Here is a 25,849-nt window from a genome sequence, read left to right as displayed (position 1 = left end):
TGGAATGGAACTGATCATTAAAAATGAATTTGGTAACCAACCTTTGCTTTGGCCATGGTTTCCATATTGCTAGCCAAGTCGTCCACCTCCAGCCGTAACTCGCTCTTCTCCTTCTCCAGTTTCTGCCGGACCCTCTGGACGTTATCCAGCTGCTCTCCCAGTTCGGCCACGCTGTCTGCGTGTTTCTTGCGCAGGGCAGCAGACGTGGCCTCGTGCTGCAGTGAACACTCCTCCAGATCCCTGCGTATTTTTAGGAACTCGGCCTCGCGTTTCTTGTTTAGCTCAGCCTGAGCGGCGGTGGCTCCTCCGGCCTCCTCCAGCCTCTCCGTGATCTCCTCCAGCTCCCGGGACAGATCGGACCTCTGCTTCTCCACTTTGGCTCGAGCCGAGCGCTCGGCCTCGATTTCCTCCTCCAGCTCCTCGCTCCTTGCCTGCAGATAAGAGGTTGAAATGATGTGATCCTGGGAGAATACCTCCACTGAAGTCGTCTGTGATATAACCTCAAACCCGAGCTGGCGATTGAATTCTTCACCTGGAGCTCTTTTATTTTCTTCTGCAGCTGAGCACCGAGAGCTTGTTCATCTTCTATCTTCGTCTGCAGCTGTGACGACTCAAAGTCTTTCCTGCAGAGTGAAGCTTGCTGTTTATTTCAATCCATCACAAAATCAGAAAATGCACCAGTTAGCAAAGCGTGATGCAGAAATTTGCAGAACAGAAGTTATAATTTCCCACAGGTGGTTTCTTTCCAAAAGTTTGATTCATATTAAAAATGATTGATTTCACTTATTAATGTAAGCTACTAGAAGGTAATCTAGTCTTAAGTTTATAATACTGAAATATGATGTATCACACCTGCATAAAAGCATCCTTTGGCCTTTGGGGATCACTTTATACGTTACGTTTGCAAAGAGTTTTCAAACACGGAGCAACATTATCATTCTTTTGAAGTCATTTTCTGTCCGTCTTAGCTCTGTTTTTGGTCTCTACAAACTCCTGAGAGAAATATATGTCTTTGTCTGCCTGAAAACATGGTTCATGAGAGCTGTGAGACTGAACCAGAAAACAGTGAAGTTGAGAGTCATAAAACCAAAACAATGAGCTGAAAGACACTAAAACTCTCCAGAGAGCTGAGCCGCAGATTCAGGTGATAATTATCTCTGCGGGTTCGTCAAATCTGCCACTTTTTGATTATGGCATTTTTTAGCTTCCATAGTTCATATAAAAATATCAATTTTTGCAGCTTTAAAGGTGAAATATTTAACAATACAACATTAAATATGAAATACTGCAGATGAATCATCTTTTTTCACACCACTCACTTTTTCAGCTTTTCATCCAGCTGCTGTTTCTCATTCTCCAGATCCATTATGGATTCCTGGGCCAGTTTCAGATCACCCTCCAGCTTCCTCTTGGCTCTCTCCAGGTCCATACGCAGCTTTTTCTCTTGTTCCAGAGAAGCTTCCAGCTAAAATCACACATTTACATCTTAACCGCAGCAGTGTGTTACATTTCTACCCCCTCAACTTTCCTGTGAGTACAGACACTCACCTCATCGACCTGCTGCTCCAGTTTGGTTTTGGCTTTGGTCAGAGTGTTTATTTTGTCCTCCTCTGACTGCAGGTCGTCCAGCGTCTGCTGGTGAGCCTCCTGCAGCGATTTCTTCTCCTTCGACAATTTGGTGATATTTTCATCTTGGCTCATGATTTCTTCAGTCAGGTTTTTCACCTAAAGTCATTATAAAGAAATGATGAGACAACTCCTCCTAAAAGGCTCCAAAATGTCAGATTCTGAAGCTTTTTACGTAATATTTTTATTTATTAATTACTTTTTATTGACAATGTGTGAACGGGTTGTAACATAACTTAAAAATGAGACACTGCCCAACTTTCTTGGTTGCCTGTGGACCAATTTTTATGGGTTTCTATGTAGAGATCCAGAAACCAACATGTTGGTTTAATACTTAAGTGTTTAACCTTGTTTCCATCCCTCAGGGAACACTGGTTATATTCATAACCTCCGGGTTTTAGCTTCATCCAAACTCCGGGGAATAATCGGGCTGGCTTGTTGTTTGCAGGTTACTGTGTCCGCTGGCGTTACAGGGTGGCCGGCGCCATGGTTTGGTTGCAGCTGGCTATCGTACAATCTGAGTGCATATGTTAGTTGGCTAAAGTTAACCTGCAAAATTACGTCCCCATGATACTAACTTGTGTTTTATGACAAATGTTGGTTTATTTTTTATCAACAATAAATAACCGTACCAAGCTAAGCTAAGCTAAGTGTACTAGCCAAGAGCAATGCGAGGCAGGGGCATTCAGCTAGTGTCACTATTAACAGCGGTTTTCTGCAGCATGTGGAGCCTTTAAACGTGACGCTACAGCCTCATGATGAACATGATACTACCTTGTTTTCTGTGGCATGTTTCTCCTTCTCCACTTTAGCCAAGGTGAGCTCCAAGTCGTCGATGTCCCTCTTCAGTTCAGAGCACTCGTCCTCGAGCTTCCTCTTCTTGGCGGTCAGCTCGGCGTTGACCTCCTCCTCGTCTTCCAGTCTCTCTGTCACCTCCTTCAGCTTGGCTTCCATCTGGATCTTGCTTTTGATGAGGCCTTCACATCTCTCCTCGGCATCCTGCAGGCTGTCGGCCTCCTGATATCAAGTTTGTGAAAACAGTTAAGTCAGTGATGGTAACAATCAAGCCGACTATGTGACCGTCGCTCAGTCTGAGGTGGGACTTACTGTCTGAACCTGGAGCAGGAGGTCGTTCTTCTCTTGTACAATGGAAACCAGCTTCTCTTCGAGTTCCCTCCGCCGGTTTTCTGACTTGGACAGATCTTCTTTGAGCTTCGTGAAATCCACCTTCATTTGGGCCATTTCCTTCTCCGCCTCAGCGCTCTTCAGGAGAGGTTTGAGCTTAAAATACAGCTTCATCCACGGCCAGTGTTTCACGTTCATGAAAGAGCGGAAGTTATACTGGATGGTGTAGATTGCCTCCCTGTCAAAGTAAAACATGGATAAGTTAAATCTGCAAGTTTCAGGATTTTTTTTTTAAAACATAACAAACCACAGATCTGTGTTTTCATCAGGTCATAACAACGTGCAAACATGTTCTTCTTTTCGCCAAAATTACATTATTGCAGCACAGAACTGCATCAGACACTGAGGTAATGTCCTCAGTGATATTTCTGGAAATTTGTGGCAGTTCAATGATATGAAAAGAAGTTCAAACTCCATAATTACACACTTCTTAAACCTAAATTTAACTGTTTCAGGCAAGAACAAAAGTATAGTGTAGCATAATCCACAAAAATTACACATGTAAAGTCGCAGCTTTAAAGCAGTGAATATATTTACTTTCTGGCCATCATCCTCTGGTACTCCAGGCGAACGAGGTAGGCGCGGCACAGAGCCTGAGTGGACGCCACAACCTGAGCTAACCGCTCATCTCGCATCTCCTCCAAAGTGCCCAGCAGACCAGCTTTAAAAAACACCTGAAATTATAGGTAGTTATCGTTCTGTGCAGCTCTGAACATCTCAACCACTCAACAAGCACGTGAGAACAAATTAAAAAACCTTAGTGTGTCCAAACTTGCACTGAGTGTGATCCACGTCGATTGAGCCCAGAAGTTTCTCTGCAGCTTTCTTGTTGTCCATAAATTGTCCCTCCGGAACCGCGCTGGGATTCAGAATCCTGTATCTGCAGGAGGAATAACAGGTCTGAGTTTTATGGGATGAAAAACATTATTAAATATTTAAAAGGTAAAGCTTTATTTGCCTCTGCTTGAAGTCCCCGTAGAGGATTCGGCTGGGAAATCCCTTCCTGCAGATCCGGATCCCCTCCAGCACGCCGTTGCAGCGTAGTTGGTGGATAACCAGGTTGTTCTCCATTGCACCTGAAGGCAATAGTTTTATATAATATATATCGGGACAGAAATGTATATTACTCTTAATTGTCAGAATAATAAAATTACAGCCAACAATTCTTATAAAAACGATTGATTGTATTTATGTTTTATGAAATCCAAAGTATGTTTTTTATAGTTTTTTAATGAACTTTACTGGAAAAATAACATTACAAAACATTTAATAATTTTAATAACATTTGTTAGAACAGAGTTATGAAATATTAAATAATCCATCTTTGCTTGCTATATCTCAGTCTTTCTACAGCTTATAAACTTATTTTTACAATGCAAAAATGTGACATTATTGATTAGGGTGTCAGCTGGAGTTTCATGTTTTATAATATGTTATTTAATAAAGATACGGTAAAAAGCGGATTATTGATACTACCTGGTGTTTTGGTCTCATTTGGTATCAAACAGCGGACAAAGTGAGGATGAGTCGTTCTCAGGTTCGTCATGAGCTTCCCGAGATTCTCCTGTAAGTAAAATGTACACGTGAGTTGTTGTTTCTTATTTACTTTGTGACAGAAAAGCAATAAGAACATCCAAAGAATTCATATATGAAACTTTATGAGTTCTTCTCTTCTATTCAAAATGTTTTCTCAGATATGATTTTAGTTACAGTGTAGTTCAGTGACTCCCAACCTTTTCCCTTAACAAACTTCTTTTTCTATCATTCAGTAAACTGACTCAGTGACATATTTTATAGTTTCATATTATATTGAAAACTGTACAATGAACTCAAACTCAAAACTCAGTAACTGCAAGACGTTTGTGTAAAACAAGTGATTTGGATGAACTTGGATGATTATTTCCTGTTTAAGGAACTTTTTATACAATTCTCTGTATTATATTTTTTTGTATTTTTTAACAATCATACAGACTTAATAGGTTTTTTTCTTGATAAATGTTTTCTCCTCCCTGGTGTTTGGGTTTCTGTTGCTTAAAATTCTCAATGTAATCAGTTTCAACAATTTTTTTTTTGTTAAAATAACTTTGAACTATTGGATGGATTGTCTTAAAATTTGATGCACACATTAATAACTTCCTTAACTTTTGGGCCCAATACTCTAGTTTATGTTTAAAATACCTGCAAAACTTTCCCATCAAGCTCAATATTCTTTGTGTTTAGTATTATTTAGCAACTGTTAGCATGCTTACACACAAAACCATAATGCTGAACATGATAAACATCTGCATTGTTATTGTGAGCTAGTATGCATGCTGATGTCAGCATTTAGCTTAAAGTACAGCTTCACCAAGCTGCTAGCATGGATAAACTTTTAGTTTAACTTTTTAGTTACAATCTTCAAGTGCTTAAAAACCTCAATCTATATTTCCTAAAAGTTCTGTTAGCATCTTACCCTGAACAGCGCTGACACAGTTTGGAAAGATGCTCCCTTCTTCTTGGATCCTTTTTTAGTTCCTCCTGCAGCTGCCTCTGCATTAATGACACATTTAAAACCAACACACAGTAACAGTCATATCTCACTTTTATGGATAATTCTTACTTTCATAAAATATTTCTCCATATGAATCCATGAATACTAATCACAACGATACCAACCATCCTTCTGCAAACCAACTCTGTGCATAGATTTACTTTATATTTGTGCATTTTCACAATTACGCAGAAGAAATTAACATAAACATTAATGATACTATGGTAATTATAACTACAGATGGTTTGAGTATGACTGAATATTGGCAGGTAGAAGTGTTCAGGACTCTTATCAGACATGTGAAGTTTGGTAGAAATTGGACCAACTACTCTGAAGTTATGAGAACTTCCTGTTTAATGGCGAAACGTCGTAATTTGACGCCAAGCCAAGGGCACGCCGTTCGACGTACGGTCACAAATAGCAAAACTTTTAACTGTGAAGGTCTTTAGATAGCACTGACCAAATTTGAAGCCGATCCAATCAGTTATAATAGAAGTCCGTTAAAACGTACGCAAATCGCCAAAAATGACCACTAAAAATGACTACAATTCCAAATGGCCGACTTCCTGTTGTGTTTGGGATATGGATCCTTGAGGCTTTTTTGTATGTCTGGTCTTGATACATTTTGTTCCGCCACCCAACTTTTGTGCTACATTTCATGAGTTTTTGAGCATAAAGCAGCCGCCACTGATGCAATTAATTGTGGAATAAAATAATACGTTTAATTTGTAAGTATTTAAATATTAAATAAAACCCCAAAAAACTCACCATCGGATCCAGAAAAGCTCGCGTACAACATGGCCAGTATCTTTACCGAAGACTTCTGGTACAGCTGCACCACAGACTCGCTCAGAGGGTCTTTGTTCTTCTCCAGCCAGCCGCTGATGTTATAGTCAACAGTGCCGGCGTAGTGCATCAGAGTGAAGTGAGCCTCCGGTTTGCCTTTGACCGTTTTGGGCTTCAAGAAGCAGTTGTTCTTCCCGAGATGTTGGTCGTACAGTTTGTTCTTGAAAGAGGCGTCTGTGGATTTTGGGAACATGCACTCTTCCTCGAGGATGGAGAAGATCCCCATTGGCTGGGAAACAATTGTTCTTATTAAAAATCATTGTTTAAACACTTCCTTTCATCCAGGCTAGTATTTTAAATGACAGTACCTTTTCAATAAGCTCAATGCAGGCCGCCAAATCCATCCCAAAGTCAATGAACTCCCACTCAATCCCCTCTTTCTTGTATTCCTCTTGCTCCAACACAAACATGTGGTGGTTGAAAAACTGTTGCAGCTTCTCGTTGGTGAAGTTGATGCAGAGTTGCTCCATGCTGTTGTACTACAGACAACATCGTAAAAGATGGTATTTGAATAAACATACATCATAACTAATGTAAAATAAGATCTATATATATATATATATTAAACACCCACATCAAAGATCTCGAAGCCAGCGATATCGAGAACGCCAATGAAATGTTGTCTGGGTTGTTTTGTATCCAGCTGCTGGTTGATTCGTACGACCATCCACAGAAACATCTTCTCGTAGACGGACTTTGCGAGAGCGCCGATGGAGTTGTACACCTGGAGAGAGGGAAAGTTAAAGTGCAACTAAATGTTAAGAAAACAGCCTTTTTTGTGGGAAATTTGTCTTATATTTTGTCTAAAAAGAAAAATAATCTTGTTGTGGATGATTTTGCTTTAGAAAAATAAAATGGTTTTAAGAGAAAATATGTCTAACTTTGTCTTAATAAGATATTACAGCTAATATTGAGCTCGATTTAACCAGTAACAACAATTGTTGCATAATATCCCAGCAGAGGAACAAGATTATTTTCATTATTTTAAGAGTAAGAGCACTCGCACAACTTCTCAGTTTAACAGAAAGTCATCTGGTCCCAGTGTTGGAAATGAAGCAGCTGTTTAGTTTTGTCTGATTGAATTTTAAATATTGGTTATTTCCAACCTTGATGAGTTTTCTTGATATTTTTATACAATTATTTCTCTGTATCATGTATCTTTAATATTTTTTTACAGTAAAATACACTTAATAGTCTTCTTTCTTCTCCCTTGCCGTACTTCTGTACCTTCGGACGAGGCTGTTTATCAGAGAGTGAAAGCTTCTGTAAAAGCATATGTTCAGAGTTGATCAATTTAAACATCCAAAATAACAATTTAATCAAATTAATAAAAAAATCCACACAGGAATGAATATAATGTTGAGATTTAGCCCTACTGTGTATATTTTCTTACACCTCTTCAATCAAGAAGGCATCGCGACCCCGCATGAAGCTTTGGCGACCCCTAATAACCTCATTATGGACAGTGGCTTTGTATATATATCCAGAAGTAGACGTGTTACCTGCTGTACAGTCTGTCCCTTGGTGACATACTCATTTCCGACCTTCACTCTGGGATAACAGAGACTTTTCAGCAGATCAGCAGAGTTCAGGCCCATCAGATACGCCGCTTTATCAGCTTCTACAAACAAAAACAAACTAATCTCAACCACAACTTTTATTTTTCCTCATCAGTCTGCTTCCATTTGCTCGTACGACAGTATTAATTTGGATGGATGATCCTCACCCTCTGTGCCATCTGGCTCAGCCTGCTCCTCACGCTGCTTCTGCTTGAACTTCATGTTCCCATAATGCATCACAGCTCCGGTCAGCTTGTAGATGGACGTTTTCTCCTCCGCCGTGAAGCCCAGAATATCTAAGGCCTCCTGTGTCACAAAATGCTCAAAATCAGACTGAGATTCAGAGATGGAGCGAGCTTCAGCATGCGAGTCCACTCACGTCTGTGGCCATCAGCTCCTCGGCGTCGTTGATGCTTTTGACGCTGATTTCGCCCTGACTGATGAAGGCGAAGTCGTAGGGGTTGGTGGTGATGAGAAGCAGATCTGAAGGGAAAGAAATCAAGCTAAAATCTCTCTTGTATGAACGTTGTAAGAACAGCAAGATAAAAACAGAAGAATTAATCAGATTACCGATCAGTTCAGGCTTCTTGTTGCAAGTAAGCTGATAGAAAATGTGATAACTCCTCTCCGCCGCCAGCTGGAAGGTCACTCTCGACTTCTCTAGCAGGTCTTTTAAAGAGGAAAAGACATAAAACATTTAACACACTTTTACAGCAACGTAATGCATCAAATATTCTACACAGAGTTTGTAGAAACTTACACGTTTCGATATCTGCAGACGACAGTTTACCAGTTGTGCCAAAGTGTATCCGAATGAATTTGCCCTGTTCAACAAAACCAGTTACATCTTAGTCTCCAACAGTCATTTATAATGTTTATATGTCAATTTTAAAACTTCCTTAGGACATTAAATGTTTGTTAATGAGGAAAATTCTATCCCTATTTTATTATTTAAGTCGTTTATTGAATCTGTTCTTACTCTTTCTATGATTTCTTTGTACAGTAACCTGAACATAAAGAATAAAAACCACCTGAACTACATTTTTAAGGTTGCTGAGAAGATGATTTGTGCCTCTTTGCAAATCAAACTTCCCATCTGGGATAATAAAATGACTCACAAAGCGAGACGAATTGTCGTTCCTCATCGTCTTGGCGTTCCCGAAAGCTTCCAGCAGAGGGTTGGCCTGGATGATTTGATCCTCCAGAGTTCCCTAAAAAAGGCAAAACACATAAATCTGACTCCCGCTCTTTCTCTGACGGACTCTACCGGCAAATGACGTCCCGGACTCACCTTCATTTTACTGTTCATCTCCCTCTTCTTGTCTCCACCAACTGAGATTGTTGCGAAATACTGGATGACACGCTTAGTGTTCACAGTCTTTCCAGCACCGGATTCTCCACTTATAATAACAAAAGAGGAAGAAAATGTGAATTATTTCAGAGTTTTTAATGTCAGTAGTTTGTGAAATATACAAACAAACACCTCAGATAAACTTACGTGATGAGAATAGACTGATTTTCACGATCTGAGGACGTAAAAGAAAACACACGGTGAAATAAAAGACGTAAGATCGTTCAGTTGTGTTGATTTTGTGCTGCTGACGTACCGGTGAGCATGAACTGGTAGGCGTTATCAGACAGGGCGAAGATGTGAGGGGGAACCTCCATCCTCTTCTTCCCTCTGTAGGCCCGGACCACCTCCGGGTTGTAGACCGGGAGCCATTTGTAAGGATTCACAGTCACACAGAACAGCCCAGAGTACGTCTGCAGGGAAAAGAAAACATTTATTTAGCCTTCTTAGCCTCAGTTATATTCTATTTTAATGTATATATTTTATATTTTATTATGTTTTATTCTTTATTATTATGTTCTTTTTCTTTACTCTTTGCACTACATCCACTGTGCTGCTGCTGGGGGGATCAATAAAGAAACATTATCTTATCCTATAATTAGCAAATGTTAGCATTGAATACGTCAAACTGAACATGGTCAACATTATATCTGCTAAACATATTAGCATGTTAGCATTTAACTCACAATCAAACGTGGTCGTTAAATCTCACCAGAACTGGATTTTTGTTTTACCTAATATTATAAAATAATCACAGCAACTTTATAAAAAGCAATATGATATTCTGTGTTAAGCTCAGTGTTATTTTACTGAATAAAACTCAGATACGAGTTCACCTTACGTAGCTTAGCTTTTAGACATTAGCATTAACAATTAGTTAAAATTAGACATAAAATGAAATAAAATTTTATTATTTACCTTTTATAAATTAACCTAATGCAAGTAGGGATGCAAGTAATATTTTTTAGCATCAATAATGTATTTTTGAAGAAAATGTCAAATGTATTTTAATTAATCTGTGTTGAGCAACGTTTTCTTTACAGTTAAATCAGCAGCAGGTTAAACTTCAGGGAAGTAAAAACAAAAAGATTTTAATCTTTATTCTTTAATCTTCAATATTTATATATATATATATATATTGTTTTTTATTAAGCCAAATTATAGATTAACTTTCATTGTCACATTTCAACTGTTGACCTGCAGTGTTGGACATTAACAGTAATAATATTACTTTCCCCAATAACTAGTAATGTAACTAATTACTAATTAATGTACAGTTTGTTGAAATCCAAAAATCCAATCAGATACTTGGATTCATTTTTGTAATCGTGTCGTTATTATTTTGATTATAACAAACAAAACTGGATTTTAATCGTTGTTAAGTCTTAATTTTGAGGAGGAATTAGCAGAAAAGTAATATAACTAGTAGTGTAACTAATTCATGTTGGCAGGGAGTAATTAGTAAAGTAATAATATTATTTTATTGTCTCACACTGCTGGTCTGTAATTGAATGGTGAGTTAATAATAATTCAATTCAGTGGAAGACTTACGTAGATCATCCACGCCGTGTACCGCTCCTTCAGGTTGAACAGCACCGCAGGCTCGTGGAGGTGCGTCATCATCACCATGTCCTCAATCTTATCGAACTTGGGCGGGTTCATGGGAAACACTTGGTCCTCCCTGACAGTCAAAGTCTGGAAAATAGGAAGTTTAAAGTCAGGAAATAAGTCTGCAGGAACAAAACACAACTCTTGTGGCTTCAGGGGGAGACTAAATGTTGAAGGCCAGACTCATAAAACAGATTCTTTATTGCAGGTTTTTAACAGACAGACATCCCATAACAGGAATATTCACTGTGCTCAGTGTCTCATTAAAAGGCCACTTCAGTCCACCCACTCTGTCATCCACGGTCTTCACAGTGACTCTGCCGTCCGCCCTGTCCTGGATCTCAGCCTTGACATACAGCTCTTTCTCGTCGCTGGCGAAGCACGCTGTCTTGCCATCAAACGGGCGGGACTGGGCCTCCGTCCGCTCCCTCTCAGACTTGCGGAGGAACTGGGCGGCCGGCCCGAAGATTGACATTTCTCCATCTGTGCTCATTTTCTCCTCCTGAACCCAAATAAGAAAAGAAGAAATCTGCATGTTTATCTTGAGTTTTCTTGAATTTTATGTAATAAATAACGTTTGAGATCAACTCACCCACTTACTGCATCAACCAGGAAGTTCAGGAATATGAGAAACAAACAAGAATCCACACACCGAAAAGGATTGTGGAGCTCTTGGTTGCACTGTCCCTTTATATACGTCAGCATCGTCCTCAGTGTGCAGCCTCCTTCCTTTACATGGGCATACAGTGGTAGAGTTACAGCAACCTGCTGCTCATCGTGGATACGAATGGATGGGGAGGTTATATATAGACACCACAGAGGAAGACAGGACAACAAATAACTGTAATGAAGCTGATTATAAAGAAAAAACATCCATAAACCAACCAGGATACACAGATAAATACACACAAACAACATATCTAATAAAAGAGGTAAATTAACATAAATTAAACTCAACCAAAAAATGAATAAAAAAAGATGTGTTTAAGTTACTTTATAGTAAAATAAATAAATTCTGTGAACACATTTTAAATCATTTTGTAGAAATTCTGCATATGAGTAATATATTTTGTGGTTTTAAGTACAATTAACTTAATTTACCTTAATAAATGAGTAACTTACACTTTAAACTGTAAATCCTAACAACATATCTTCATAAAAAGTTAACAAAAAGTTGTTTTGAATGCATTAAATTTGTGCAGTATTTTAATAATCAATTAATTGTAAATTGTTTTTTCGTATGTATATGCTGCATATGAGTGTAAAATACTAGTTTTAAGTACAATTAGCTTAATTTACCTTAATAAATTACTTTCACAAATATTTTTTCATGCTTTAATTGTTGGTGTTTAAACTGTTTTGTTTTTTAGGTTTTACAGTGAAGATAATTCAAAGTGCTTTATATAAAACATCAAAGGCATTAAGACAAAGATATTAAAGAACCACAATATAAAAAGAAACATGAAACCTGGAATCAACAAATGTGTAATAAATAAACGTCTTAAAGCTCCAGTGTGAAACATTCAGGAGGATCTATTCATAGCTATGTTTTCATTAATGTGTAATCACCTGAAAATAAGAATCAGTGTGTTTTCCTACAGACTTCACAGCCCGTTCTTATTCCCAGGTCGTCAAATACAGATGCGAGAGGTGTTCAGTTAGTCTGCAACTTCACTGCAACACTAAATCCTAAACACTGGTCCTTTAAACGAGTGATTCCTGACCTCCTTTTTCCTTAATTGACCCTTTTTATATCGTTGAGTAACCTGACAAAGTTTTATATTATATTTAATACTATATTTAATGTATATCAATAAAAGTACAGAAATAAAACTGTACAATGAACCCAAAACAATGAACACGTTTCCATATTATCAGTGCATTGTGCTGCAGCTCCTAAAGCAACCTAATTTAATAAAGATCAACCTTCCTATTAACAGAACAAACACGGAGCTTCAGGGTTATTTATGTCACCCCTGAGATCCCGTCCACATTCATAAGCTGAATATTCCCGTCGGCACGTCGTGGAGGGTTTAACGGCTGCAGACCGAGGTGATTAGTGCCCGGACACGAACAGGCAGACAACCTTTAAAAGTGGATTTAAGGAGGATTGATTATATTCCTTTTAGAGGATTATTACAGGCAGCTGGTGCGGAAATAAAGGCCATCAAAGCCTGAGTGGGATACAGTGTTTTAACAATGAGACTGTGGCGGCGGTCCAAAGTAAACAGCCTCACGGTGGGCGAAAGGCTTTGTTATTCGGCGTCAACCAATCACAGCTCACGGTGAACACCTCTGTCAGTTGCTTCTGGGTGACATTTGAAGTGGAGCTCGTGTGAAGTCTCAGCGAGGTGAGCGAAGGGACAGCGGGGGGGTTAGGTTTCACTTTCACAGAGAAACGTCCTATATGTCTTTAAATGAATCAACAGTGAGCGTATAAATCTTCTTCAGCAGCACATAAAACATACAAACAAGGGTTTTTATTCAGCTCGAAGGTTGCAGGAAAGGAGAAGGGAGTGATCTGAAGTTGTGAATAAATGGTGGATTAGTTCAAACTAAGAGTTTGAAGCTGTGTTGTGAGGCCGTATTTATCTTGCTAACACACTCAAATGGTGTTTTTCCCTCTAAATTATTCGTTACACAACACGTTCAAAATGACACCGAAACTCTGATATTTATTGGTTGGAACCAACTTTTCGTGTTTTGAACCAGTTTATTTCGTTAAAAACGGCACAAAAACTGGGTGGAAAAGACATTACGATGCACCGTCTTAGTTTATTGTGTTCAAATGCTAACATTCGCTAACTAGCACTGAACACAAAGAGGGACGGAGACCAGCGCTCGTGTCCCATGTGAAACCAAAAGTAAACGTTAAGTTATTTTAGGTTTTAAGACTTATTTTATGGATATTTTATACAATAACTGTAGAGAACAGCTGATAAACTGAACAATGAACCCAAATAAAAAAAAGTTTGTGTAAAACGAGTCATATTATTTCGTTTTCCTGATATTTTTATACAATTATCTGTCTGTATTATGTCATTTTTAATTTCTTAAGAATAGAATATACTTAATAAGCTTCCTTTTTTTGACAGATTCAGTGTTTTCTTTTCCCTGACCCTCGTGTATTTTTGGGACAAGGCTGTTTATTAGAGTGTGAATGCAGTTTGTGTTCAGGTGTTTAAATATAATAATAAATTTAAATAAAAATCCCAAAAAAACAAACATCCAAAATAACAATAATAATAATAAAGACCCCTTTTTCCCTGATTCTGAATTCGTTTGTGTAAAACGAGCGATTTAGATGAATTTTGAGCAGATTATTTCCTGTAAATATTGATCAGAGATCAGTTTTCCTGATATTTTAGGAACTTTTTATACAATTATGTGTCTCTATTGTGTATTTTTAATTTTTTTAAGAATCAAATATAATTAATAAACTTCTTTTTTTTTACAAATACAGTGTTTTCCTCTCCCTGACGGTTCGCTCTAATGCAGGACGCATACTATAAACTATATATAAAGTAACATTTTCATTGAGAAAAGAACAAAATGCTGAGATATAGATCGACTTTGTATATTTTTATGTATTCAAACACCCTTTGAAATAAAGAAATGAAGCCTGTGAGACAAACATTCACATCCTGTCAGTTTTCTTTCACATCGAAGAAACGACGACAGATCTCTCGTCTGTGGTCGTTTCCTTTGAAGATGTAAAAGACATTAATTTAAGATCTCTTCTAGGGTTTTTGTTTCCAGTGAGACATCCGACAGCTTTTGATCCAAAATATTTAATAAAAAAAGTGACAAAAATAACCTGGTGCGTTCTTTTTTTAGCTCTTTTATTTTTAACAAAGCGACTTTGTGACAGAATGAGGAGAAAATACAAAAAAATACAGAAACAAGCAGACGAAGCTGTGATTCATTTATTGAACCCAATTACATGTAACAAAGAGAGAAAGATAAACTGTATAAACAACAGTGACATGTTAGACTCTACGGACTAATTAAGACATTACTAATTTAATTATGACTTAATTATTAGTTAAGGTTTTTCTACTTTATAGCCAAATAAATCCATTAGTCTCTGTGGATCATCATGTTGGCAGCAGTCGGCTGTTGTTTGAAGCTGAAATATAAACCAAACAGGGCCAGCACATTGATATTATTGACAGTAAATATAACGGACAGAGAACGGTCTTAAACCTGCAGTCTATGTAACAGCCAGCAGGGGGCAGCTAACACACAGATAGTATTGAGTCTTATGGAGAAATGAGTCGACTTCTCAGTTGATTTTATGAAGCTCAGTAAAACAGTTTCCTGATGAGGTTTATGGGTCTTTCACCTCTCTAGTTTCAGGTCTTCTTCCATTACAGCATTGATGTTCATTTTTAGTAACTGATGGGTCCCATTAAGTAAACCAGGGACATAAATGCAGGGGATGCTTTAGGGCTTGCAGTACGTTCCACCTACGGCTGGTCCGACCACTTCGTCATTGTGTGGACAACCATAACGGCAAACTGGAGGCTTCAAATAACATTACTCAACAAACCGATGGGTTCGACTTTAAGTTCACACTAGGTTTATATGTATTAATGTGTTGAGGATTACAGTGTTGTAACCATTAAGAAATGTTTAAAATATACCCAAATTTTAAGATTTTAATATTTTTTTGGTGATTAATTGCTGAAATTGTAGTTTTGAACTCATTTTGTAACACCAATTTGGCAAAAATTTAAGAATTGTGACTCTAGTTTAAAAACATTTAAACTAATTAAATACATATTAAGTAAATAATTAAATAGTAATGTTCAGATTGTCCAAACAATCTTGGGGTATCTTTGCGGGTCAGTGATTACTTTCCATTCTTTTACTGACTTTATCACCATAAACTGCAGCTAACTGCTGTCTGTGGCACATCTTGCAGAGTAAACTGTAACTCTATCTAAATCTTGCCTCTGTCCCGGGCTCTCGCTCCGGGCTCACAAAGAATGCCTCGTTCTCAGAGACAAAGACCTTCATCGTGTATGAGCAGGACTGGACACTTCCACTATAAGGCAGAAGGTCAGTCCAAGATTTAACCAAAGGAAAGTGAGAAAGGAAGCAGGCGAGACAGAACTCAGCCTTTGTTGCGCCCGGACATTCACAAGCTCCCATCTCACAGTGTCCTCTTTTGTGTTTCACTTGACAAGAGCGGCAAAAACCGGCTGGACGTTTTCTGCCCAACAACAGACTCATAGAAAACGTTCTCGAACCGATTCAAAACCAAAAAAACAATGTCTTTCAACTGCAAGGGCCTGGTTAGTTGAGTGAGGCTTGAAAGATACTTCAGTGTCTGTCTGCCCTCTGTGTCCTGAGCTGTGACCTTCCTGCAAGGCTTTGGATTCATTTTGGGACAGTAAATTGAGATCCAATTAATCCCGGGGCCTGTCTCTCTTTATTTCATATTTCAGAGGCTTGGTTTCAGTTTCCTGGCAAGCTCAGCGGCTTCGCAGCATGGTAAGGAACTCCTACTCTCAACCGCCTTTCCTGTGTTTACTTCAAAAAAAGCAGCTTTATCCAATATCAAGAGGAATACTCCAAAAGAAGATTTTCAATCTTCAGTTTAAATTAGTTTGCTTTATTGTGGTAACACGTGTTTACAGTACCAGGAACTTTTTAAATTGGTTAGCGACCATCAGCGTCTCCAGGTTCATCCATGATGAGGTTTTGTGACTGAGCGAACAATGGAAGACTGGCTGGGTGTTAAATGTGTTGTAAAAAAAAAAAAGAAAAAAGAATCATTTTCTTTAGAGAGGGCTTTGCGGGGTGGTGAGGATATTTTTTATGGAAAGCCTTTTACTTGCCCAAAAAGATTTGGTGTAAGTCATTATAATGAGAAACGGTTTCCTAAAATAAATGATTTAGTAGTTATGAAATCTGAAAAGAACTTTTAAGTTCCAGTCAGGACCACTTTTTGTCAAAATAACTTTTATTTCCAACCGGCAGAGTGTTTACATTTGGTGGGTATGGCTCTGTTCTGGGGTGCCCCCTGTGTCCTTCCATTTTGTGCCATACATGTAAAAAGGTTGAAGACAAGGAGAGCGGCAGGCAAGAGAACCCCCCAGGACAAGGAACAGAGCAAAAGGCATCAATGGCAATAGAAAATGACATTTGATTAATTCTAAATTACCAACCCATAAAAGGAGGACGCTGGGGTGGAGCTGGGTTACAAACTGGGTTGTAGAGGAAGCAGCAGAGATAGAAGGCTAAAAGCAGCTTCTAAATAAGGCGCCACCGATGAAATTTGCCAATTGGGATGGCTCTTGGATGCTTGAGGGAATCAGCTGAGCTGTCAGCTGACTGTGTATGGTTTCCAATAGGAAGCTTTGGAGGAATCAGCTGATCCATCGAGTAAACATTAAAGTCATTCAGATATGTGAAGAAGTATTTTGAACTGAAACATTTAGTCTCCTGATAGTACATACATAAAAAATCCATAATACATGTTTTATTTATTAGATTATTATTATTCCTTTCTCATTACACACATATATTAATCATTAAAATTTGATTCATTATTACTTTTTTAATTTTGCTCATTCACATTTTCATTTCAATGCTAACAAGCTTAAGCTGGAAACATGGAAACAATATACCTGATTATCTCTGATCTCTTTTTCCAGGTGAAACAGAGATCAGAGAGTTTGCTTCTGCATATTTACATATTTATTGTATTTTGACAGAAAAAGAAAAAAATAAATTGTGATTTTATTTAAAAAATGTTAAATTAGCATAAATTGTTAAATATGAAGAAACAATATAACTGAGGAGTGAGGATGTTATCTTAAAGGGTTAAAATGACATTTTTAATTTCACCTGGACTTAAAATGAAGCATCTTCTGTCAAACATTTAGTTTTAGGCTGTTTACTCTGTTGACGCACTCAGTCCTCGTTTATTTACATCCTCACCAAAGCTCGGCCTCAGTCAGAGGAACAAAAGCCGACCTGCCTGAGTATCGTGCTGCTACATAATTATTCATCCTCAGAGAGAAGAAAAGGCCTTTTTTCTTTCCGTTCCCTGTACTTTATTATTTTTATCAGCCTCCTGTGTGACTATAAGCTCCTCTATAAGGCTTCCTCTTGTTGTTTTTATAATTGCTGTTGTTTGAAACTCTGAGCAGCTGCCTCAGGGAAACAGAAAACCATCAGCAGTTGTTGCAGGAATCTAAAATAATACAGAAGATTTTTCCTTTTTGTAATTATATACGATGAACCCAGATTCCAAAATGGGTTTATGATAATGAAAAACCGCTGCTGGACCACTGTGAACGGTTAGAAATCATATAACGCTGTGAAGAAGACGCAGAAATGGTGGACAAAAGGTGGAAGAAGCTCAGTAAAGCAGCGAGAGGCGTCCTCCCGTCTGTCCTGTTGGTTTCCTTTCAGATTCAGAGCGAACTGAGCTGAACGTGAGCGGAGATCCTGGTTTTCATTGGGTTACATTGAGGGCAGCGCCCCAGAGGATTGTGGGATTTTTGGCAGCGGATATCTCACAGATCAGTTGTTTTATAAAAGGCGAGTGTGAAATGATGATAAAAGTTTATCTTTAAGCCTTTTGGATCCTTCAGAAACAGAGCAGGACTTCTTATGTATGGAGGCTTTTTAGTGCCCCTCAAATGTTAAACATTACATTAAACATTCATATAGTGCAGTCTGAAATACACTAGTTACTTAGTGACGTTACCTACCAGTATCTGACCTCTGCAGCTGTCTATAGAACGTATGACAGGCTTTTTTTATGGTTAATTATATTTCTACAGCCATCTAAAGTCAGCACTTTATTTGCCTAAAACACACGTTAAAGGTCCAGTTTGTAGGATTTAGTGGCATCTAGTGGTGAAACTGCAGATTGCTAACTAACTGAACACCGCTCGTGTCTGTGAAGAAACTACGGTGGCCGTGAAACGCACCAGTATCTGACCTCCGCAGCTGTCTGTAGGACGTATGACAGCCTTTTCTTACACTCTTAGGGTAATTAGGGTAACAAATTGCATGGATGTTAATTAATTCCATATATATATAAGATGAGATAGACTTTATTGATCCCACACTTGTTACAGCTGCTACAGATGTATAACACTGCAGAATTTACTGTCAATGGCTGAACCTCTTATAGAAAACATACTCGTAAGGCTGTTATTTATTCATCTTACCGCCTAACTTTAGATATTTTATAGACTTTAACTCAATCTCTGGTTGAAAGACAATGATAAATGACCTATTTTGTCATTTATCTGCAAAGAATGTCCAATGTTCTGTCTCACAAGTGATAATCCTGACAGCAATGATGAATTCATTCCTACAAACGTAGGTTGTGCAGTTGTCTCGAGTCACATTACAAGACGGAGCGATCTCACAAACACACGGGTCAACTGTCACTTATCTTTTTTTGTGCAGCAAACGTCTTCTCAGCTGAAAAATACTGCAGCACAACACGGGACCGGAGCTGCAAAACTTAAATCAGCTGCAGAGATAGAAAAGATCCCTTTAATGTTACACATCAGTCAGCTTTATCCGCCCACTCTGCCCCGCTGCCCATTCGAGCAAAAGAACATGATATGACTCCTTTATCATTCTGCTAATAATCTGCCCCATTTATATATCTGTCCTATCGCATCCACCCACCTCCCCCCTCCTTCAGATGTCTGACTGCAGCGTCCTAAAGGTTCAGTCGGCCCTTCTGTCAGATGCAACAGACGGATCTGAGTGGGGCCACGCGCCGCTGAATCTGAAAATGAACAGCCAGCCAGCGATCCCTGCAGATTAAAACCCAGCTTTTCCCCTTGTAAAGCACACTGTGGTAATTTCAGGCCCCGGCATACATATATAAGTGTGTGCAGGCTGTATAAAATGGTCTGCAGTGGAGACTCCTGGGGACTGCTGATAAGGCGGAGCCGCATTTATCATTATTTATCCATTTAGTGGATCATATTTCAGCGTATGAATAACACCATTATTTAGAGCTGCTGCAAAGCAAAATGAGAATCTGATGATAATAACGTAGCTTATTGCAGAGGCAGTCGCAGCTCCTGCATTTACATTCACTGTATATATATGTATATGTGCAAGCTTGTGGAAAATGTTGTTATTCGACATAAACTTTAATGAAGCAGCTGCATCACATTATAGACTTTTATTTGGACTCAATGTTCCCGTACTCTGGGTGAATTACACTATTCATTTTCACAGCCCTCAGGATCCTCGATAGTTAATGTCCACATTACACTGCAGGAGTTTCTTCTTTTTCTTTTATGGATACAGCCACGTACGGCCTCGATTCATCACCTCAATGAAGATTTAGGTTGTTCTCATATAACTATAACCTCCAGGAAATCAATAGCACTTAGTAACTGTTAATTAATACAATGTTGTGTAATTCAGTGGATGTTTTTAAGCTATAAACTAAATTATATGGCTGTTACTGTGATGAAACTCATCAATATTGGTGTTAATATTTACATTCTGAGAGTTAGTTTTCCAAACTTATGAAAATCTCTTTTACTGTTTTAACCCTTTGAAACTCTGCAATAGAAACAGTCCAGTGACGATATTGGTTTTTAGCTTATTGCGATGTTATTTCTTGAGCATCTTGAAATTATTCGTATCCCTAAAATCTGTACAACTGAAGCTAAAAGGTTATATAATTCCTTAAACTATAATAATTGATAAAAGTATTGAAATTTAGTCAATAAATTAAAAAAACAAAAGTTGGACCAGTTTTTTTTATTTTCATCAAATTTTATTAAATAAAAACAAAAACATAGTTATTCAAAAGATTTATAAATGTAAAAACATGCAGCAGCACATGTCGTCACCACATTTTTCACCTAGCGTAATGTAACTTAACATACCATAGTGTAACATAACGCAATGTAACGTAGCATATTGTAACTTAACTTCACATAACGTAGTGGCACGTAACATACCGTACGAACAAAGCGTAACATTATGATGTTACAGACTGAAGCTTTCCGCTGCAAAAACAATGAATGTTCAAGCTATTATAGTTTTTATTTATTAACCGTTTAAACAGGTTAATGTAAAACAAAGTTTTTAAAGTGTTATAAACCGTATAAGACCAGTGCTGACACATGATATCTAACACATCACAATAACATCTCACAGGAAGGAAACTATATGTGGTGGTGAAATGATTGTTTGTTGATGACAGAATCCGGTGGCCGTGAGCTCGCCTGCTCCCGGGGAGGAGACCGCCAGCCGACCTCTTCCCCCAGGATGGAGGAGCTACACGTCACCTGAGGGACTGAGGTATTACGTCAACAGCTCCAGTAAAGGTGAGAGCCACACCTGAAAACAGACACCTCTGCAAATCACCTGGAATATTGTCCATATAGGTGATTGTGATTATTAATGCTAATTGACAAACATGTGAGTTAATATTCAACACTTCTGGGTTCATATAGATGATATTTTCCCTGTTTGTAGGATTAAAATCTGCTGATGTACTGCCCTGAGCATCACCTCCTCTGGTGCTTTTAGTTTGCTTATCGTGGCCCTCTCAACTCATTATCATTCCTCGCCATCATCGAGTCCCAGCAGTCCATTCATGTGAACAGGGGCCTGCAGATTCGATCCACTTTAATCTGATTATCTTAAACGTGCGGCACTCCGGGGCCGACTATCTCCGCCAGAGAAGATCTGTGGGACTCAACACGCCGCTTCCTGAACGAGAACGGCGAGGTGTTTATGTTAATGCAGGAGGGCTGGAATATCAGGTGACATTTCACAAACATCTGTGTCACATTTTACACCTCGTTTGTGGAAGACATCCAAGTGGGGATAGGACGGGGCGCTCCCACGGGACCGAAGCTGCATCAACAACATCTCTGGCAGATATCACACAAACACCCAAAAGCTATTTTTATTCAGCAGCCGTCACTTTTTATTTCCTTACAGTTTGTTGTTGTTTGAAAAATGAGCTTTGCTGCCACTGAGACTGTGTGTGTGTGTCACAGAGGGGTTGGTGTGTATTACAGCGTTTATTAGAAAGCTGCTTGTTGATTTTGGAGGGAGGATCAGTTGAACAATCCTTCCTCTTAATCCCTCCGGAGTTGTAAATGTGACGGTGGGATTTGGACTGATGAGGAAGACTTAACGAGAAGGAGCTGAGGCTTAAAAACTGTGATTGTGTGTGATTACGTTTGTTATCGTTTGGTAGCAGTGAGTAGAAACAAGAAGCAGTTTACAATCAGCCTGAAGTAACATTACAAACCTGCTAAATGTTTGCAGGTAGAGCGGGTCCACTGACCAAGGTTCGATTCCCACCTCTTCCTGTCTGCATGTGGAAGTGTCCTTAAGCAAGAAAACACTGAACCCTGGATTACAGCAGGTGTTCAAATCAGCATCCCACATGGTACACTGGTCGGATAAAGTGCTCCCTTCCCACCCAACTAGATCAACAGTTTGTTAGACATGTTGCTGGTTGTTGACTTTCAGTTTCCATTCACACACATTTGAACATCAGTGCTGATAAACGTTCCAGTATTTCTTCAAAAACCGATTCACCCAGCAGCTTTACAGCGTGAAGGACTTCCTGCTCTGCTGAGTGGAATGATTCCTGATCACAGTGATAGACGACTAAAATACAGCAGGACGACGAGCTTCCTGCTTTCTCATCAGGAGTTCTGGCACAACAAAGTTGTTTTTACTTTAACTGAATGATATTTAAAAGAGATGTTTGGGGAGATTTCCTGTATTTTAACATACAACAAGGAAGATCTCAATAAAAAGACAAAAGTAGCACAAAACATTTATGTTGTTTTTACTCTTAAAGTCTGACCAATATGCAGAAAGGTTATTAAAATTAGAAAAAGTGTAAACAGTTTATCCTCTGAGGAACATGAATGTGTTCAGTACATTTCAGTCACAATCTGCTGATTAAATTGAGTTACTTCCTTTATTTTATTTTGTAGTTTTCCTCCTTTCGAGTTTTTGTTTCACAGCTGCTCCGCTCGTCTGCATTTGGGTCCAAATCCTCGCGTTCTGTGACAGGAGGAACAAACCCAGAGTGACGGAGACACAGGAAATATATACTCTAGTGAGGGGAAACTAATTAGACACAGGTCAACACAATCGAGGCGGCTAAAACAAGACACAAGAGGAGCAAAAACTACAAAATAAAACAGGAAATAACCAAAGAAAACCCCAAAACCCATGAAAGAAACACACATTAACTTTTTATTTATCACATGTGCAACTGTCCTCCTTCCTGTTGTTGTTTGTGTCGTTCCAGAAACAACATGGCGACGTCCCTCCTCGTCGGCCGAGGCCCCACAGAGCCCGCTGGCACGCCACAACCCCTCACCATATGGTAAAACTGAGCCTTTATCTTCAGCCCGTTCTCAACCCTGAACACAGGCGCTGAAGGGATGAGAAACTGTGTCTTTTATGGAGGTTTTTAGAGGTTAGAGATGATATAATATCTGTTTTGTTTCCACTTTTGAAGCTGCAGGTCATGATTTAATTTCTCAACATGTTTCCCTGTCAGACAGATTAATCCTCCTTTAGTTTGGCAATCAGTCATCATCCGTATTAATCTGCTTATTATCCTCAGAGCAGAAGAGTTTTTAACTGACATAATAAGTGATTGCACTATACTTCCAACAGTTTTTACAAACCTTTGACAAATCTCTTGTAATACATTTTCTCTGACGTGTTTTCCTCCACACTATCGCGAAACCTCAGCCGGCGCTCCTGGAGGAGATCCTACATTTTTCTTAATGACTGGCTTATTATGTTCCATCGCTGCCAGCCACCCTCGCTAACGACATCGCAGCAGATAGCAGATGGTTTTTGTTCTTTCTGCTGGCGCGACGCCCGAACACACGAGCGGGGAGGCGGTTGGCTGCGGGCGAGTTTGTCAGCGTTCAACCCAGACAAGTGCGATCCTCCTTCAGAGAGGCAGAAGTTTAATGAAGGCCAAGGTCTGGTACTCGAGTACAGATTCATGTATTTACATTTTAAGCAACTTTACTACATCTCAGAGGCATATATTGTACATTTTACTCTGGATGAGATTCTGATCAGATTGTATTTATATCAATATCATTATGGATTCTGTGAGTCTTAACACTGTGTGTAGTTTTTGCAGTTAGACTCCTTCTTGTTGCCAGTTTCCAGCGGCGTAGACTCGAGTTTGACATTGTTATTTTGCATTACGTCCAAAACATAGCTGCCGTTGATAAAAAGAATTGATAAGATCAGGGTCACAAAACTTACCATTTCACACCATGTGTCTCCAGATTTGGTGATTTTTTTTTTTTATGATAACCCCCTCACTTCACTTTAACCTTCCAAGTATGTAGGAGAAACTATAGACGCCACAAACCCACCATGTTTCTACAGTAGCCCAGAACATTGCCTCTAGATAGATTTGTGTTTTTTACAAGTTTCATTGTCAGTGCAACGGATTTCTCTAAATGACCCGTTTTGTTCCCAATATTTATAATTTTTTGGGTCAAAAAACAAAAATCCATTGGCTGTAAAGTACATTGAACACAGTCGCTCCTCTGCAGGATGGAGGGCAGCTCCACACACAGCAGATATAACATAATCAGATCATATTTCAATTTTAAAACAACATTTTTGTTGTGTTATTTTTTGATGGTTCTGATGATGAGCCTGTGTAACTTCCTATAACTGGTCCAAAAAGTCCAAAAAAACACACAATAAACAATCCGAACTATGGTTCATGCGGACTCAGACCGCCTCTTTTCATCGTAGTCCGAAGAAGATTTCACACTTGTAATTTTGGTTCAGATCAACGGGGGGAAACAGAAAGCCAAGTTCTCCTAAAGAGTCACTCACTTATTCAAATCTTTGTACAGAAACATACGTAAAAATAACACAATTTTGTAGTTTAACAAGTGTAAAGTGCTGTAATTATTACTTGGTGAACAACAGTTTAAAGCTGATGCCAACGGCAGTTTAACTTCGAATAAGAGAATGATCTTATTTCCTCCAATGTTTGAGGTATTTCTTAAATGGGTCGATCAGAAACAGCTAACATAAAATAACATTATATATCCCTCATAGGTTAAATATTCTGATGATGATGATAAATCTGACACTAACGGAGGTCAATGAAGATTTCTTATTTCCCCTTTAAGTGGTCGTCATTGTTATTTTAGGAGTTTCTCTGCAGGCGGGTTCCCGGTCCTGCTCCGACCAGCGTCCACGGCTGCGACGTGCGGCCCTCAGGCGTCGCACTCTGCCGTGCTCACGTGTTTTACCTTCAGCTGGAGATGTGAGAGGATGTGATGTACAGCGAGCAGACAGCTTATGAATCACAGCCGATGAAGAACCATTAAGGGGCCTATAGGATGAAAACCAGACTGCACACAGAGCTGTGAACCCCTCCGGGCTAAGGGCTCAATAATGGCGTTCCTTCGATGTGCGTTTTTATGTGTAAAAGAGTAATTCAGTGACAGGAAGCGTCAACAAACAGCTGTTTTCACCTCAAATTGGCTGTAAATGTCGTCATCAGTCGTCGTTTTGGTGTGAAGGAGCACAAAAAGATTTCCTCGCTCATTATTGGACAGAAGTTAAGACTCCAGCTGTCATTTGTTAAATAATGTGCTGTTTTTAATGTTTGCGTGCAGCCAACGGATCCAACAGCAGCACAAAGACCAGCTCGTCCACAGCGACCGCTGACGTCGCCCTGAGGAGACCCACCATCAGCAAACAGGTGTGAGGCCAAACATGTTGATAAGATTAATCTGACACCAAAATCCTCCAAATTAAACAACAAAATACGTTGTTTGTTTAAAGTTTGCTTCAGGCACAAACAGGGAAAGATCCTGGCAGCGTAAAATAGTTCCAATCTTAACAAAAGGAGATGATTGTTTAATATAAACTATAAATAAACTGATAAAAATACAGTTAAATGAATCATTTCTTAATTTCTTTGGTATTTTTTGTCATATACAGATATGTAATGATGAGAAGGGTAATATGTAATCGTGCTGTAACTACCTTACGTAACCTAGCGTAGCGTAAGAGGGTTAAAAAACAATTGTTTTCATTGTCTCACAGATACAATTTATATCGTTCTCGACGTTCTTTAGTGTTTCCTCACATCCA

The 25,849-nt window shown here is 38.8% G+C and overlaps 1 protein-coding gene across 1 annotated transcript in view; it reads right to left on the bottom strand.

Annotated features, from left to right (window-relative positions):
• Nucleotides 1-11,199, bottom strand: part of LOC118322779 (myosin-4-like) — a 15,136-nt gene extending 3,937 nt beyond the window's left edge. Inside the window, exons 1-25 of the mRNA XM_035654580.1 lie at nucleotides 10,995-11,199; nucleotides 10,649-10,792; nucleotides 9,354-9,510; nucleotides 9,245-9,272; nucleotides 9,038-9,146; nucleotides 8,865-8,957; nucleotides 8,507-8,570; nucleotides 8,317-8,415; nucleotides 8,126-8,229; nucleotides 7,914-8,052; nucleotides 7,690-7,808; nucleotides 6,762-6,911; nucleotides 6,496-6,666; nucleotides 6,096-6,416; nucleotides 5,264-5,338; nucleotides 4,288-4,375; nucleotides 3,770-3,887; nucleotides 3,568-3,691; nucleotides 3,349-3,485; nucleotides 2,734-2,989; nucleotides 2,401-2,643; nucleotides 1,549-1,725; nucleotides 1,320-1,465; nucleotides 533-623; nucleotides 42-431 (exon numbers count right to left, since the gene is read on the bottom strand). Of these exons, the coding sequence (XP_035510473.1) occupies nucleotides 42-431; nucleotides 533-623; nucleotides 1,320-1,465; nucleotides 1,549-1,725; nucleotides 2,401-2,643; nucleotides 2,734-2,989; nucleotides 3,349-3,485; nucleotides 3,568-3,691; nucleotides 3,770-3,887; nucleotides 4,288-4,375; nucleotides 5,264-5,338; nucleotides 6,096-6,416; nucleotides 6,496-6,666; nucleotides 6,762-6,911; nucleotides 7,690-7,808; nucleotides 7,914-8,052; nucleotides 8,126-8,229; nucleotides 8,317-8,415; nucleotides 8,507-8,570; nucleotides 8,865-8,957; nucleotides 9,038-9,146; nucleotides 9,245-9,272; nucleotides 9,354-9,510; nucleotides 10,649-10,792; nucleotides 10,995-11,198 (3,747 nt within the window). The 5' untranslated portion in view covers nucleotide 11,199. The remainder of the gene's footprint in view (nucleotides 1-41; nucleotides 432-532; nucleotides 624-1,319; nucleotides 1,466-1,548; nucleotides 1,726-2,400; nucleotides 2,644-2,733; nucleotides 2,990-3,348; nucleotides 3,486-3,567; nucleotides 3,692-3,769; nucleotides 3,888-4,287; nucleotides 4,376-5,263; nucleotides 5,339-6,095; nucleotides 6,417-6,495; nucleotides 6,667-6,761; nucleotides 6,912-7,689; nucleotides 7,809-7,913; nucleotides 8,053-8,125; nucleotides 8,230-8,316; nucleotides 8,416-8,506; nucleotides 8,571-8,864; nucleotides 8,958-9,037; nucleotides 9,147-9,244; nucleotides 9,273-9,353; nucleotides 9,511-10,648; nucleotides 10,793-10,994) is intronic.
• Between the last annotated feature and the right edge of the window lie 14,650 nt (nucleotides 11,200-25,849).

This window comes from Morone saxatilis, unplaced genomic scaffold, assembly GCF_004916995.1.
Source record: "Morone saxatilis isolate NCDOM2014 unplaced genomic scaffold, NCSU_SB_2.0 Contig14, whole genome shotgun sequence".
NCBI classification, from domain to species: Eukaryota; Metazoa; Chordata; class Actinopteri; family Moronidae; genus Morone; species Morone saxatilis.
The sequence above is the reverse complement of the archived record's forward strand: the minus strand, read 5'-3'. Positions and strand labels throughout refer to the sequence as shown.